General features: G+C 33.8%; 1 protein-coding gene across 2 annotated transcripts; it reads left to right on the top strand.

Moving 5' to 3' along the window:
- Nucleotides 1-569: 569 nt before the first annotated feature.
- LOC109038877 (protein sel-1 homolog 1) lies at nucleotides 570-17,951 on the top strand (the record flags this gene model as incomplete). Of its 2 annotated transcripts, XR_011900105.1 has the most annotated exon segments (14): nucleotides 570-637; nucleotides 1,268-1,690; nucleotides 2,434-2,693; nucleotides 3,129-3,352; nucleotides 3,956-4,151; nucleotides 5,698-5,852; nucleotides 6,218-6,343; nucleotides 7,079-7,310; nucleotides 8,220-8,368; nucleotides 8,957-9,122; nucleotides 10,056-10,306; nucleotides 10,828-10,950; nucleotides 11,638-11,895; nucleotides 12,883-17,951. XR_011900105.1 is itself a non-coding variant. In XM_072301896.1 (13 exon segments), coding segments are annotated over 13 exon segments (2,541 nt in total), but the record flags the coding sequence as incomplete, so codon positions are not given.

Raw genomic sequence — 17,951 nt, 5'->3', positions numbered from 1 at the left:
ATATTTTCATGGAGGTACTCTGCTTATTCTACCATCATTTCTTCAGCACTCAGCCTGCTCATTAGTATGCCACCTGTGTCAGACAACCCAGACGTGTCATCAGGTAAGGCGGCATTTGCTTACTATCTGCTTGTATAAGCAATTGCCATGCAATTGTCCAATAGTGACCAAGATTGTCCAATTTTCGTCCAATTGTCCAAGATTAACTGTAGCCCAACCATGAGTGAAGTCAATCCACGATTGCCATTGGACAACTGCATTGTGGTCGCTTGTAAATGGAATGTAAAAAAGTGTCAGCTAAGCTGAAGACACCTCTAAAAGTCGTTTGCTTTCTGTTTGCCAGCTACTGCTGTCCTATAGTGACTGAGAGCTGCAACATCATTGCGCGCACAAGAATATCAACAATCATACATTATGATATAAGGTGAAGTAATGCCGACACATATGATGCGAAATCAGGGTAAATACGTTACTTATCAGTTGCTAGTACCTAGGTTCTTGATGCTTTGCAGTAGTGTCATTATTTCCACATTTCAGTAAGTTTCTATTAAATATCTATTTTGATTTAGGTCTGCCTTCTTACACAACAAGTTGCAATCTGTCTTTTAGTCGACGGCTCAATTTCTCTCCAACAGTGGTATCTCCTCAGGAGGAAATCATATTTTCATCATTTGTGCGAAGCTAGCTGGTAAATATATGCATATTGAATCCAGTTTTCGATTATCATCTGCTCAATATTAATTTTTTTTTACTTTGTTAGGCAATGTTAGTAATATCATTAATAAGAATTTTCCGATTACTTTAAAAGTAGAGCAAAAATATGTTAAGTACCTAAGGATCTGAACTATTGCAAGGAAGTAGAAATAAAAAGACTGAAATTAGAAAGAGAGAGAAAAAAAGGTGTACCTTGGTACTTGAGGATCGCCAGAAGAAATAAAAAGAAAATATAATGTTGAAGGTTGCCAGCCTGGCTGCAGAATATTTTACATTGTTGTTTTCTGCTTAAGATTCTGTTATGCCGATGGCCTGTTCTATTTTATTTTATGCTTTCTTATTAAGATGTATTTTTTATACTAAAAAAGGGGGCCTCCCAATAAGCAGGTGTTTTTGGAGGATTCTCTCCTGTTTCCTGGTGTAACTATGTGAATGTTTTATTGATGAATTAAAAATAATAGTAAAAAAAAAGTATAAGTAGATAGTATGCTACTATTTCTCAAATCTTTATACCAAACTTCTATGATTTATTGATTACTTGTATACTTTTTAGGAGCCGCAACTCTGACCTGCACATAAACGTTGTGGTAATGAATTGGCGAAACCTCCCTTTCATCCTGCTCTTATCATGCCTATTCGCCTCTTGCATAGCCGTAGATGACCATGAGCATATATCGAAACACCTGAAGGTGGACGGGAACGAAGACGAGGACGAAGGAGAGGCAAGTTCTCAGGTGAAAATTCGCTACGAAATTCAGTCAGAGCCTCCCGAGGATCTAGACGATGAGCTAGATGACGCTGAAGCAGAGCAAGAGGACTTGCTGAATTCGATCGTCAGAATACGAGCACTCCTACTTAGGCAGAATGTAAAGAGCTTGGATGAAATGTTTAAAGCTGATACACTTAGGAAGCTTATGAGGTTGTTTGATATTCATCCAGACGAGGGAACTAGCCCTGCCCGACTGTCTAATAGTAGGTGAGTTATTGCTTAAACAGAAATTCCCAATATTAATGAACTAATGTGTTAATAAAGAGCAAAAACAAAAAAGGCACTGCTTTGGAGTGACGAGAGAATTTTAAATTGAGGGATTAAAAATGGTCTGTATCCCTAACATGTCTGGTTTTAAATATTTTAAGTACGTAGAGAGAACTTAGTATACAAAGTCAAATTTTTTAGAGGAAAGTTGGGTCAAAAGATCAGAGTTTAAATATTGGCTCTTCCTCTTATTGCAAGTAGCATTTTCCTCAGTAGTTAATTTATTTTAGTTAGTTAATAGGTTTAATTAATTTTTGGACTAACAGAGGATGTAAAGTTGAGTTTTCATCCTGACAGAACAAAACTTTGGGTAACTTTACTGAAACTATGTTTTCTTGTTCAAGATTCCAATCGGTAATTTCGAACTGCGCTGATAATGAGATTGGTTTGGTTTGTTTTGATATAGATAGGCATATTGAAAGCTGTAATGTTCGTAAAATATTTCTTTGAATCAATTCTGAATTGTTTTTCATTAATCTTCCATTTCCTGAGAAAGGTTGTAATGCAGAATGCACAAGTGAGACTTGCAACATATTGACTTTAAGCTCCTCTAATTTCATGAGCATTTAGTAGTGCTCTAAGATAAAAATAAAGATTAACCTCTCTTAAGTTTAATTTTAATATTTCACACAATTTATCAAAGTATGAAAGAATTGCTCTCACCTACAAGTTTTCCTCCTCAGGTTCCCTGACTCCAATGGTGAGAGTTCAACTAACGCGGAGGAGGAAGAAGAAAATGTCAGTGCATTCGATAGATGGATCAACAGAGCACAAAACGCTATTAATGTCGCAATTAATGCTGTTAAAGAACACAAAGAACTCCAAGAATCATCACAAAGCGGAAGTGTTGATTTCGACGATGGAGTGGATATCGATTCAGACATTTTGGTGTTTCGGGATTATAAGCCAGATTTAGAAAATGCCTCGGAGGAAGAGAAAAAAGGTTTGTCATGAAGAATGGTTCAGTAGTTTCAGCCAAAATTTGATCATTTGAACAATTTAAAGATGCAATCATTTTTATTTTTTTTTTGCGCTTTCCAAAAATGAATTAAGAAAAAAGATTGCATGGTTGGAGAAAAAATTGTAACATTTTAGTTTCTCTGAAAATTTTTGCAGGACAAATTAGAACTGTTTTTACAAAATAAGTCGTTGAATGAACACACTATTATTCATAACACTTTAAAAAATTAAGATTTTAAAGTATGAGTATCAATTGTTAAAATTTAAAAATTAAATGTGTAAATTTCAATAATTAAAAGTGCATAATATAATCTGTTTTACTTCTCTCAGCTATTAATTTGACTAATGGCTATAATTTTACAATAATGTTTGGTTCCTATTAAATTGCTTATTTGTTCCACAACCTTTTTCCTTTCAGGCTACGACCTATTCAATGAAGCTCATGTCCTATTAAAAAATCGCAAACCACCCATGCAAGACGTGTTCAAGATATTGGAGGATGCTGCAAATTTAGGCAACATTAATGCAAAGTTACAGATTGGGTGGTCAAAATTATTTGGTGCCCACATGAAGCAAAATGTGACCGAAGCCAGAAAAATCTTTGAGGAGGTTGCAGCTCAAAATGTTCCTTTCGCGCAAATGGTACGCTTTTTTCATGTCTTCTTCTCTCGCAGTATCAAACATGTTTTAGTCTTTAAGCAGCCGGTCAATTTTGCAGCATGAGTAATCTGGAAGGTGAAATCATTATGTCTCTCGTCTCTGCCATAAAGATGCTCACTATAACTAGTTACTTTTGATCTTGCTCCGCAAAAGAGATGGCAAACTGATCATCAAAAAGTATTTGATCTTTTCACTCCTGAGACAAGCAAGAGGACTAACAAGGTTCTCAAATCCAACAGACAAGGTGTCATGACTGGCACTTATTTATTCCTCTACATTGAAACATTTTTTATTTCAATCATGTAATCAATTTGGGCGTAGCCAATCAGATGATGTACAGAAGAATCAGGAAAAAGTCTTTGATTTTTACTCCCTCCTTTTTTAAACTTGCCTATTTTTAATTATATGTTTTAATACCTATTTTCCTCTCTCTAGAAGGAAGACTCCTGTCGTACTCAAGTTTATAACTGTGGAGTCTATGGACAACAAAGTATTATGGAGCAATTTTTCAAGTAAAATTTTAAAATTATTTTAAAAATAATTCCAATTCTATTTAATTATTTTTATTTGTTTTAAATTTTTCAGACGCTCGGTTTTCTTTATGCTTCTGGTATTGGTATTCAAGCTGATCAAGCAAAGGCTTTAGTCCACTATACATTCGCTGCTCTTGGAGGGAACACATGGGCTCGTATGGCCTTGGGGTATCGCTACTGGTCTGGTGCTACAGTACATAGCAGTTGTGAGAGGGCCTTAGATTTTTATCGTCTGGTGTCTAATAAAGGTTTGTGAAGATATATTTTAGATGTTTTATCACTAGGGAGAGAGTCAAGTCTATGGTCTATTTCTACTACAAGTGGCAAATCAACTCGAAGTTCATGCAAAAAAAAAACTGTCTCCACTGAATATATTTTGAGATGTGCCTGAAATTTTTAGTGAATAATTCTCAGGCATTCAGAGCAGAAGAAACATACCTGTTTTCTTATTTTCTTTTGATTCATAACATTAATAGATAACTAACTGATTTTGTGGCTGCATCTTAGTTTTATATTACAGTTTTAATGGTTCAAATGTGAACAGACTTAACTAGCGCTGTGCGATTAAGGATTTTTTAATTCGATTACGATCAATGAAATTAATTGCGACTACGATCTTGATTACGATTAAAATTGGGTAAATGATCGAATTTTTGTCATCTTTATTTTTCTTAAGTAATGTGACCAAATATAAAGTTAAAGTAACTGCATTCTTGAAGGATTTTTCATAAGACTGCGAAAGCTCATTCTTTTCCTTAAATATTTTTTTTCTTCTTTTTCCTAAGTTTGACTCATTGTTTTTCCTTCCAAAAGATCCGTTCAGCCCACAATAATCTTGACATTTCCTACTTTTTGATTCTGAGAGAAAAGAAAATAAACACATAGCACAAGGTAGAAAGTTAAAATTAATCTCGTAAAATTCGCAACAGGGTACGTCGGTCCACCCGCAAACATCTTATTATTATTTTTTTTTTTTAAATTTGATGTACTGCTAGCTTTTTCCATCCAAAGTAAAATGGAACACCCTCTTGTGGATTTGTCCACAGGATTGGCACTATATTTATTGCGATTTTTTACCGCTAGAAGCTAGCAGCAGCCTGCTAGTGACTCAAATCTGAACAAAGGCTTCGGGAAATTCAAAATCTCATGAAGTAAAATTATTCGACTCAATTATGATTAATTTTTCAATTTGCTTACAATTACAATTAAAAAATTAATCGCAATTACGATTAATGTTCGATTAATCGCACAACTCTAGACTTAACCTTTTTGTATTCTTGCCAAGGTGGTAAAATGTGTCCAGATGTTCTTTGCAAGTAATATTTCTCGTGTTTGATGAGCCATTAATTGATTTATTACCTTTTAACGAAAAGTTTCGAATGTATTAAAAAAAGTAACTCTGACATGATTTCGATAAGATGTTATGTTTGTGTGTTTTGGTTTGAATCATCAAACCAACCATTGGTCGCAAATCAATTATTCAATATATCTTAACTATGGCTAATCAATGCAGCGAATATCGCAAGAATAATGTAGCCCTCTAAATCAGTATATTTCCAAGGCACGTAATAATCAGTTTAAGATTATCATTATAATTACTAATGTTTTTTATTTCCTAAAGCTATGCAAATTCCATCCTCAAAAGTGTTTAGAACAATACAATAAAATATTCTCTTAGTTACATTGCTTTGAATAATCTTTCACACATAAATACATCATCTTCTATTTACAGTTTGTTAAATTGTTTCTCTGCAGTTTTAATGAATTCTATTTTCACCCATATTTTGCTTACAGTGGCTAGCGATGTCTCTCTTTCGGGTGGCCCCACAATTCAGCGAGTTAGATTGATTGAAGAAGCAGAGAATGTTGGCTATAATACAGGCATGATAGAAAATGATCTTGTTGAGTATTACCAGTTGCTTGCTGAAAAAGGAGATGTCAAAGCACAAGTAAGTCTGGCTCCATTTCATAATTGTTACTTTTTCTTATACTGCACCCCTGATTTGCATTTAAAAATGTTTTCGTCAATAGTTATTAGTTTCTTGAAAAGAAAATCTGTTGATTTGTCTGTCAAAACTGTGAATTGAAAAATGTTTTTGCGTCTTGGGATTTGCAAATTCTGTGAGGCTTCCACAAATACCCACATAGCCTCAAAACTTTTTTGACAATATAACGAAGTGTGGTACTCACATACGGTTTGATGCACTCAAATGAAGGCAAACAGGGGACAAATTAACAATGCAAGCTCTTGCGTACCCACATCTTTCTACCTTTGCCTTGTCTCCTCTGAAATTATTTAATTTTTTTTTTCAAGGTTGTTCTCGGCCAGTTACACTATCAGGGTGGCCGTGGAGTCCCACTAGACTTACAGAAAGCTGTTCACTTTTTCTCTATGGCAGCTGAATCAGGCAATGCTATCGCCCTTGCATTTCTAGGCAAAGTAAGTTTCAACTTTTCACTTTACCATTTAGCTTTTTGTAGCCCAAAGGTATCAACTGGTCTCAAAACGATTCCTACATTTTACCATGTATTATGTCCAACAATTTTACTTAGAAATCTATCTGATTAGGGCGCGCTACCTTTCATTTCTGAAACAATCTCAAAAGTTGTAGAAATTTCAAGGCTACAAAGAGTTTTCCCTTGACTTTTCGCACTAAACAGTGAGCATTTAAGGTTTTGTATAAAATTATCTAGTATTATCTGGATTGCATTTTGCAAAAAGGAACCACTAGCATTGCAATTATGCTAAGATTGTGCAACTTCATCTTTTGCAATAAAATTGCGGAAATCGTGAAAAACTATGAAATTCAGATGGTAATTTTTGTCTTAAATTTACAGTTTTTAGTGAGTAAAATAGAAACTATTAATGGATAAACGGGATTTTCCTCCCAGACAAAAGAAGTTGCACAATCTTAGCAACATTGCAATGCTAGTGGTTCCTTCTTGCAAAATGCAATCCATCTGTAAGACAACCAACATGTAATATGCTGTACAGCTATGTGCACCACTATTCCGTTAATCATGAAAAGATACTCTCAACCTTCAACATTCCCGTATAAACCCAAATTAACATTAGTATTTTTTTTCTTGTGTCTTATTCCTTCTTTTATTCTTCTTACTTTTTAAATAATAGCTCAATTTTATTTAATATTCCTTATCTAATTTTACCTCCAAGATTTACATGGAAGGGAATGGCGATAACATCAAGCAAGACAACTTGACAGCTTTCATGTATTTCAAACAAGCTGCTGAGATGAATAATCCAGTTGGTCAAGCTGGCTTAGGGCTAATGTATCTCCAAGGACAAGGGGTCGAAAAAGACTACAGCAAGGCGCTTCATTTCTTCACTCAGGCTGCCGAGCAAGGCTGGGTTGATGGGCAGCTCCAATTAGGAGTCATGTATTTCAGTAAGTTTTTAGAATGTGTTTTTTTTTCGACGAAAAAATTGATTAATTTCTCTCATCCTCTTTGATTAGGTGACCTGATCCTCGTCCCAATCAATGACAACCAATTGAAAGATCTTTATGACAAATCTCTAATTAGATCAGGAGTTATTTCTGTTAAATGACAGATCTTGAAGCTTTTTTAGCTTTTAATGTCGCAGTTAAGTGAAAAAAAAAATGGTAACTTGTTAAAATGTTAAAGTATATTAAATTGTAGGCACACAGACGTTTCATGTATCAGCCTATTCTCAGTGCTATTGAAAGTGGATATTTAAAATTTAGCAATTAAGCAAATTTTTACAGGAATACAATACATCAAAAAAATTTTCTAGCAGTCAACTTTAAAATGAAAATTTTTGAGCGATGTTGTTTGGAGCAATAGTATATCATAAACAGTAGTGGTTCTTGCAAACTGGTAACCCTGAGTTCCATCGATTTCATTAAAAAGAAAATAACCAGTATCTACTGAAGAAGGCACTCTCCCCTGTAATTGGTAGAGACCCCTGAAATTCTTACGTGCTGTTGGTACGAATTTTTAAAAAGACCGTTTAAATCATCGGAATGTAGCTCAGAGGCATCATGTAGTTCAGCTGATTTCGAATATGTAATTGAGAATTTCGCGTATTTCGGTAATCAGCCCAAAGCAGCTTATGCAACAGTCCTCGTACAATTTCACTTGTATGTATTGCATGTTTCCTAGGTTAAGCCTTATTTCTTGTCTCCTCATCTATCTTCCTCATTAAGATAGGTACACTCCATTGTTTGCCCATTCATTTGTCTTTTTTTTCATCCCTTTTCCCTTGTCCCCTCAGTCCTCATATCTCTTGTTACTTCCCATTTCTATGTTAGCTATGTTGAATTTGCCTTTTCTAGATGGCCTTGGTACTCCACGTGATTATGAACTGGCAAATAAATACTTTACTCAAGCCTCTCAGTCTGGCCATGTTTTGGCATTTTATAATCTTGCTCAGATGCACGCAACAGGAACAGGGATGCTCAGATCATGTTCCACTGCCTCAGAGGTAAGGAGTCCATTGTATGTCAATGGTTGAAGTTTGGAACCAAATATTTTGATCTGAAATCTTGCTTTAGTTTATTTTTTCAAAGAAGAAAAAGCCAACTTTATCTCTTGAGATACTCAAAGAACAATATTCAAGTAGATAAAAACAATCACAAAAAGTCAAAAGAAATTACGACGATTAGTTTACCAATTAAAAAGAGAAGAATGACATCAAGTCTGTAACAGTCAAGACAGTCTATTTTGCTGTAAATTTGTTTTCTGTACTCCATACAAAGAAAAAGCCATAATGTTCAAAGCTTTTCAAATTATGCTAAGCATGTTCATTGTCTAGTGGTCCATTAAAATTGTTAGAGAGAAAGAGAGAGAGTTAAATCTCACAAGAAAAGACTGGAGAGTGCAAGAACTAGTCCTTTAAGAAGCTCACTTAGCTCAGGGATTTGCATTAGGCATAACAGATTCTTAGCAATCTAGAAAAACACGCACAAGAGTCTGCTCGATACAAAGAAAAAAAAATTTTTAGCTCGGAAAATTATTTGTCACCATGTTTTCTGGTTGAATTTTCTTGCTAAATTATTAATTTTTCTTATAGCTTTTCAAAAATGTTGCTGAACGTGGAAGATGGGCCAAGAAGTTAATGATTTCTCATGCTAAATACCGAGAGGGTCATATCAATGAAGCATTTGTTGGATATGCTTTCCTATCTGAGTTAGGTTATGAAGTTGCTCAAAGCAATGCTGCGTTTCTGCTGGATAGAAGTAAGTTTGTTTGTTTTTCAAAGCGGACTGTGTTATACTAACTGTCTCTCCGCTCAACAGTCCGCTTTAACTGTCTCTCTATCTCCGTATTAAATTGTAATAACGTTTTGAAACAGTCCATTTATTCGAAATACTCTACTAAGTATTGCAAAGCATGTTGTTCAACATGTTTTAAATCAAATTTTGTGTGAGAAAAAAATCAAAAAAAAAAAAAAAGAAAGAAAAAAAAGAAAAGGTGTGCATCTTTTGTGTTCAGGGGCTAAATTGTATCTGACTTACGTGAAAATGCAACACCTGCGAGAGTCCAAACCACACCATCGGCCAGTCAGGACTTAATGTGTAGTCGTGACTTGCCTCAATTATATTTAAGTACTATTGAAAAAACCCTACTAAATTAGCTCCAGAGTTTATAAACACCAAAATCAATGTAAGTCAAACTGACTACAGAAACTAAACTTTAGGTATAAAATGATACTCCTCTTTCTTTAATAGAGATTATTTTATTGCCATATTTGATCTCAGTTAACGTTAATTTTTTTGACAAGCTCTGAAAGAAATTTGGAACTTAGAAATGCCAATTCCTTGCTTGTGAATTGAGTCCGGAAACTTCCAATGTCTCCCCTGTACTGTGTTTGAAATGTTGATGAGAAAACATTATTATTGCAGTGCTTAATTTCCTCTTTTTTCCTAACTGTCCACTTTAAAACATCAAAAAGCAAAGAAACGCTCTCCTTAAAATAAAAAATTGATTGAAATTGTATTGATCAGTCTGACTAATCTATAATTAATATCTTTTTCAATGATAGGATTTAAGCCTAATGTTGCGCATATTTTAAATGAATTGGTCTCATGGGTATACAAAAATATGAAATTTGAGAATAAAACTTGTTTGGTTTGTGTCATATTTGTAATCATCTTGTTTTGTTTCTTCAGGGGAAGTATCTCTATGGCAGGAAGAACGGGAAACCTACGCTCGGGCCTTGATGTACTGGAGCAGAGCAGCTGCTCAAGGGTATTCAACAGCTCAGGTAAAACTCGGAGACTACTACTACTATGGCTTAGGAACAGGAGTTGATTATGAAACAGCAGCTCTCCATTACAAGCTGGCCTCCGACTCACAACACAATGCACAGGCCATGTTCAACTTGGGATACATGCATGAACAAGGTCTAGGAATGAATAAGGTGCGTCAATGCTACATTTTATCTTACCAAAGCACTGTAGAGAAGTAGCTTAAAGAAGTTGCTGCATGATGTTTATAGTCTCTTTAATAACCTATCATTTCGAACTAACAGGATTGACTACAAATACATTTATAACAAAAATTTCTGTTTGAAATATATCTTATGTTGTCACCTTCCGGCCAAAGTATCACAGGCACCACGTATGCGTAGACACTATGTTCCTGAACATCACAATAATCACTATTTCAATTTTCTCTTTAAAACTTTTGCACCTATTTTCATGGAAATTTCAGGGACCAATCTCAATGATGAAAGAATGTTCGTATATGTATATTTAGTATAATAATGTACAATAATATTATAATCTGTATATTACGTAAAATTTTATGGACCTCCATATGTATTTTTTACTTTAATAATAACCCTTTGACACCTGATTGAATCGGTCAATAAATTTTGCATTCTTTTTTTTACTTTTACCAAATATCTCTGCATCCTGAATGATATTCATCCAATTTCAGGATCTTCATCTTGCCAAAAGATGCTATGACATGGCAGCTGAAACCAGTCCTGATGCCAAAATTCCAGCCACGCTTGCACTGATGAAACTGTCTCTATTTTTCAGTTGGAAATACTTACAAGAGGTCAGTGTTTTGATGCGTCCTTCATCTTGTTTCACTTTTTAATCATTCATCTCTTTCAAGCCTCTTCAAAACATTGCTGTCTCTATTTCTTTCCCTGTGGTGCTAAGTGTGTGGAGGATTAGAAATTAAACTAACAGTATCGGGAAACTTTACATGCAGTGTCTCATTCAGGTTGTCTCAAATGAAAAATGACAGAACACATTCGCTATCTTTAACATAGGTTTTCTGCTGTACTGTCACTTGCAATTAATCTCGATGGCCAAAGTGCTAAACAACTTTTTTCCGTTTGCGACGCCGCAGGCATCCTGTCATATTTTATTTTTTTGTCGGACAACTAGTTATCGTAAATAATCAAAAACTTTCTTGATTTTTCTTCTCTGTTAGAGAAATATTCTGTGTAAATTTCAGGCCATTATGTCAGCTTTCCTTTCTGAAAAAATTAAACAGGAGCAGAGATTTTGAAACACCGCAAAGGAGGTACATGGTTTTGCATTTTGGTCATCAATATTATCTTTGGTATTTTTCTCCTTCCCAGACACTGCAAAAACAAATGGCTCTCTCAGGATTTACAACAGTCAGTAATTGGCAGCAAAAGGCACTTGATGTCAGGAGCCCTTCATGAACCCATAATGTCATCCCTTTTAATTTTTAAACCCTGGTTTGAAATATATTTCTTAAAATTTTCAGATCAATTGGTTAAGTTGGCTCACGTTAGGGATTTTCCAAATCAACTGGTATGAGTGGCTGTCCCTTGGACTAAATGACAGTTTCTCTGATTCATCACTTTTTTTCATGATGGCTGCAACTGCTATGCTGATGTATTATCTACGAAGATTCCCTCCCGATCAGAGGTAATGTCGAAACATCCTCATTTTCCAGATTTGATTTGCATTTCGTATGGAGTAAACTGTTGCATCTTCAACATGTACTGAGAATCATCTCCTTGTAAGTTATTTCCTTTTCTTTTCAACTTTTTTCAACAGTTAATTCATTTCAACTGTTCCATTTTTGAAATTGAACTGCAAGTTAATTAAATGTTTTTAGGATTTCAAACCTTACTAAGGGATGCTGGAATCTTAATACAACTTTCTGCTTAGGTCAGAAGCAGGGGTGCAGAAAGTTCTAATCCTGCAGGTCGCAGGCTCTTTGCGGGAGAAGTATGAAGGTAGCGCTACTTTTTGTGAAGAAAACTATTATTTTTTTGAAAAGAAAATTGCTGAGCCTTTTATTATCTACCAAGAAAACTGTGGAAAACACGCGCTTTTATGCAAAAAAAATTATGAAATGCGCAGTCTTGAGTGGACAACACTGTGAAGGCAGCTTCAAAATATGTGGAGGCTGCTTCAAAAAATGTGAAGGCAAAGAAATTTCTGCACCTCTGGTCAGTAAGTCTTAGTGGATTATAGTTGTGCAGTTAACTTTTTTTATCTTTTTTTTTTTTTTTTTTTTTTTTTTACCAGATTTTGGTTTTTAATTCAACTTCTATCACCTTTTCCTTATTATACCAGTAATATGTACCAATTTACCAACAATACTATGAAGACCGAACATACTTCAGTTTTCCCAAAAATGTCCTTTAACAATTTAAGTGCTAGCCTTTTATGCTTAGCATAATCGAGATATTGAGTTTTTTTTCTGACTTTTTTCCATTCTACAAAACTTCCATTAGTTGCACTCAGGTTTGCTCCAGATCAGAAAAACTCCTCTGCATTGGAGGTTTATCAGCTAATTTAAGTTGCCTCAAACAGATCTAGTTTATGTGCTTTTATGCTCTGGTATAAACTTTTTTGCCTAGAAAATCAATGAAAATTCTCAGGAAATTGTTCACTTTCCAGTCTGGTTTTTTTTTTCTTCTTCTTCTTCCAGCACCTAACCTGTACCACAACTTGAATCACCCTCTTTTTTCTCTGACAAAACTTATGTTAATTTTAGGTTTGATCCAAAATCTAAAGAAAGAAATTCAAAAGGAAGTCACTTAGTCAGAATACATAGCTGATTAATAAACAAAGAAACATAATGAAAGTTACTGAAAAACTCGAAGGTACATCAGTAGTCTAAACTACCAAATACCCTCACTTTCATCTTACATTACACGTTGCTGAATTTTAATTTGCATTTTGCAACAAAAGTAAAATTTTCCTTTAGTTTTTAAAATTTTCGGATGTTTCTGTTGGTCTTCAAAAACTTCCAAAAATGATATGCTCAAAGAGCTGTGTAACATTTCTCTCCTAAGAAATGAAATTCATTCACTGTATGTTTTGAAATTGTTTCTTTTTTTTTTCTATTCAACAATATGATTTTTGTGCGTCAAAAAGTAATGTATTCTTAGGATTAGTTTTCAATCCAAGTTGGAAACCATTATACGAAACTTTTAGTTTGCAGAAAGGATTTCAACTAACACTTTTCTCATCATGGGCTTTATGCCAAAATTTCTCATTTCATTTCTCTTAGAGAAAAATCTTGAATGATTTTCCGAAAGAGAATGAACAGTTATTGATTATTTAGGCATTTTCAAAGGACTGTTTTCAGATGCTAAACATTTTTGGTGTCATAGCATGTGATAATCTAATTACCTAGACCTTGAGCATTTGTGTGAGCAAAGGTCTCATCAGCTTCTTTTTTTAAGTTTCTGTTATTGTACTGTTACCAAAACTTTTTTTTAGTGTAAATGAAGTACCAAAGTAATAAATTATTGATTATCATAAATATTTTCAGCATTCAAAAGTAAAATAACTTTTTACTTTTTACTACGCCTAAGATTTAGCTATTTCCCATGTTATATTGTCTCTCTTTAAGCATAGCTATCAATTGATTTATTTTTAAATCATCTTGTACTTCAATTAGGGAAATATGTATACTGATGCATAGTAAATATACTTTGTAAATGTGCCCTTTAAATACCCCGGATGAATAAAGCCGTCCATCAATTTGCGCACCTCCTAAACCACGGACAAGTATACTCATCATGTGGCTGTGCACTTTTTTTATCAAATGATGAAATTAGACTTCTGATGTACACTGCCTATCAAGGAAAGTATGAACTATAACTTCAGCATATTTTCAAAAGTGGACAGGCATATGGCTGAATTGTGCTGAATTGACTTGAAGTGCTCTTGAGGCATCCCTCTCTTTCATAAGCTGATTTGTGGGGTGTGCGCATCAAATCTTAACTTGGTATCTTAAAGGCTAAGTAAGCACCAATTCCAAAATAATAAGGCTCTCTCCGTAAAACTGTCTTTTAGTAGTTGCCGTTTGGTTTGCAAAATTTTGAAGAGCAGGAAATGTCATAATTTCGTATTTATACCATGTCTGACGTTCCATTTTTCCCGATTTGAGTCCGCATTTGTCACTATAATTTTGTACAAACAATGAAAGATACTTGTCCTTAAATGGTGATCTCTTATTATGTAGTTTTTAGTTTTGTGCCTCTCTTGTTCCTTGAAAATTGTTTTCTTGGAATTATCTCACAGCAGGGTAAAGAGGCATCAGTTTGGTGAGAGGCTTTCTGGGTTACGAATCATTTGAATTCAATGTAACTCTGATAGTATCAAGAGCGTGTATTGTATAGCTCTTGTACCAAAAAGAATTTAATGTTATATTTTACTGGTGAGTAAGAGATTTCTGGAATTGTGACCTTCATTTACAATTAAGTCTTGAAATTTTTTATTCTAACATTTCCTCTCAAGTTCAAACATATGTACAGTTGAAACTTCATCATCCTTTTAAATACGACAAAAGCAGTGATAGATAACAAAAGCGTTGAATAATGTGAAGATAGCTCTTTAACTTGTCTTCAAACATACTGGATGCACGGTATTTGTATACGTTCTGTTTTTCCATTTAAGATTTGTAGTCAAAGGTCTTGTCCATGGCAGTGCTGCATTTACTGTATTGATTCCTCTGAATATAGTGTTCATGTTTTTCACTTAATTCTAGTATATTGATGACTAAGTGTAAAACATGCATTTATCTCAATTGAAACGTGTTAAAATCCCTAATTATGTTTTATTTTGTTTAAGGAAAATTAATGAAAATGTTTCCTTGCAATTTTATGGGGTTTTCTTTTAGATTAATGGAAGAAAACTTTCAAAAAATTCCAATAGAAACTTTTTGCTATCACAAAAAAAAACATAAAACAATCTGAAGTACGCATTTGACCCCATTGATATAATTCAATAAAATTGTAACTCTTCAAAAATGTAGGATAGTAATGGTGATATCATTCAATCAAGTTTCAAATAACAATTGAGTTTCAGTTGAATTTAAATTCAGATAGTGCCAAACGTCTTCTGACAGCTTAGGTATGCGGCAGTGGCAGAATTACTTTTTGGAAACCTACTAATATTTTTCACTTCATGCTTCGCGTTTTCTTAAAACCGATTAAAAACAATGCCATTGGATTATTCCAAAGAAATCTTAAGAGTGAGAATAAATTTTAAAATATGGCATATTCAATATTTTCTTTCATCTCCTGTTAAAATAATGACCCTCTTAGGTTTAGGTTTTACACTCATAGGTTTCAACCCTTATTGTGCAAATTATTCTATGTTCAACTTGCATACTTTCTAACGTATTCATTTAGTTTTATGATACGTACCTATGACTGTGCACCAATCTAGTTTTTGTGTCTTATTAGTATTAACATATCCGCAATGCCTTTGTGTTGATGATAGTTCCAAAAATTATGTATTATCACATCGAGATCTAGTGCATTTAAGTTGTTGCTCATGAAAACCCTGGGCTCTCTATCTCTGAACATATTCAGATCTAGATATTTAGAAATTAATACGATGAGTTGGACCTAATTGTGCGATAAGGAACTACCATTTTTGGCTCATCTGTAAGAGCTTTCATCGACCATTGGAAACTGATGGCACTTGCATTGTTTCTAAAATGAGTCAGAAACAGTTCTTCCTTATTGCAAAAGGAAGTCCATTTAGAAACTTAAAATTTCTTAAAAGTCGATTGTGTAAATATTTTTAATTGAACAATGATGTCTGTAATAACATCAAACGCCAGGTTACCAAGATGAAGTTAAAATATTTTGACTTCAATAATACAATTTTTTGAAAATAAGTATTTAACCTATTACCATAAAACCAGGCAAAATTCAACTCGTGAAAAATTATTTTAAATTTACATCAGTCAATTTTTATTCTGCAAGGATGGATAGTATTGGATGTTCTTCTCGTCCTCTATTGAATTTTTTTAAGCTCTCACAATATCCTTCAACACACGCAGTTCAAGCCTTAGAGTAACTGAATCACTGAGGTACAAATTAGGTAGAAATATTTGGAAGTATAGATGCAAAATTGTTCCAATTAACAAGATGGGTTCTGCCAGTTACAACGATTTTCGAGTTGTAATGGTCTGATTGTAAGTTTTAAGTTCGAAAAGGCTGGGAACATATTCTTTTGTGTAATAATTTTCATTAGATGTTACAACCTTAGATGTTCAATGAGACTTTACTTACATTTTCTCCTCTCCTATCATGGCGATAATTGTAATTGAGTTATTCGGTATCAAAAATTCTAATTTATGTAAATAAATGATTATTTACAGTGACCAAATTACTTAGCCACCAAATTACTAAAGAAAATCGTTTTTAGCCCAGCCAGAATCTAGAAGAGAGAGAGAGATAATTGAAAGAGAATATTGATAGAAATTCGTTAGCCAGCATAAAAGAATGAAATTGCAACAAATCTTCTTTAGTGAAAAAGATTTTAACAAATAATTTGATTAAAATCATTACATAAGAGGTTGCCGCATCATTGGTTGTTAAGATCTACATATTTTGTATTGTAGATTTACTAGGTGTTTTCATAACTTTACAATTTCTTTAATTTAAGTCATCCTCTTTCCCTACATGATGTGTCACTTGATTTCTTCCTAGAATCAATCATTAATCAAAATATTATTCAGAGTGTTGGTGATTCAGCAAATGCTTGTCAAATTGTCTTACTAAATTGATATTCTCATTATAGAGAGAAAACACTCATCTGAGTACAAATTTACTCTCAAGCGAGTTGTACTGTTTGGTTCTACACTAGTTACAACCAGTCAGGGAGGCAACTAAAAACTTTTTTCGGGTCTATTTAGACCCACCATTAGTGCAGTGCAGCCTTTCGATTTTCTGCTGCCAAGCTCGGGAAGATCGTGTAAGCCAGTCCGAGGTTCAGGCACGCAGTCAAAATCATGAGGCTGTACTGCACTGATGATGTGCTTAATGAGACCCAAAATGCTTTTACAGTTGCCTCTCTGACTGGTTGTAACCAGTGTTGCACCAAACAGCAGAACTCTTATGAGAGAAAATTTGTGCTTTGATGAGCTTTCTCTCTCTACAATTAGAATGTCAGTTTCACACTGAAATTCAACTTGAGTCGGCAAAATCACCAACACTCTGTCTAAATGAAACGTGCATCAAAGTGGAATCAGTTTGTAGTAAAATATTAATATTTTTACATCAGTGATCATAATACTAGAATTAAGCACCAAAGTTGATACACATCATGTACATGTATTTTGAAAATCACCAGTTCATCAGTAGTTAAACCAAATTAAATTGTATCTTGATTTGGTTTATCAAATTTTTGCTCCTGTAACAATTTTCAGAGCAATCTAACCTGAATTTACTGTCTAGACTTTTGAAAATATTTAATACAGCAAAAAAAAAAACCACAAACTTATTCAAGAAATGGTCTTGAATAAGGTTTCATTTATTAAATGAAGTAGTTTCTCATAAGAAATTTTCAAAATCACATAACATTATACGGAGTTTTCTAATTTCACCATCGATTGGCATTGAATGCCTTGCTCTGATATCTGGCATCCAATAATTTTCTAACTGTGATATACGATATAGTCTAGCTGATTCTCAAACTCTGTTCAGTTTTGGAAGAATTCGTTTGAACTTTGTTAAAGTGTGTTGTTTCTGTAAACGAATATTATTCTTGTTTTATTTTGAAAAATAATGTTGTAATAAAGAATGTGATAAAAAAAGA

This window comes from Bemisia tabaci, chromosome 1 (genome assembly GCF_918797505.1).
Source record: "Bemisia tabaci chromosome 1, PGI_BMITA_v3".
In the NCBI taxonomy this organism is placed as follows: Eukaryota; Metazoa; Arthropoda; class Insecta; order Hemiptera; family Aleyrodidae; genus Bemisia; species Bemisia tabaci.
The sequence above is the reverse complement of the archived record's forward strand: the minus strand, read 5'-3'. Positions and strand labels throughout refer to the sequence as shown.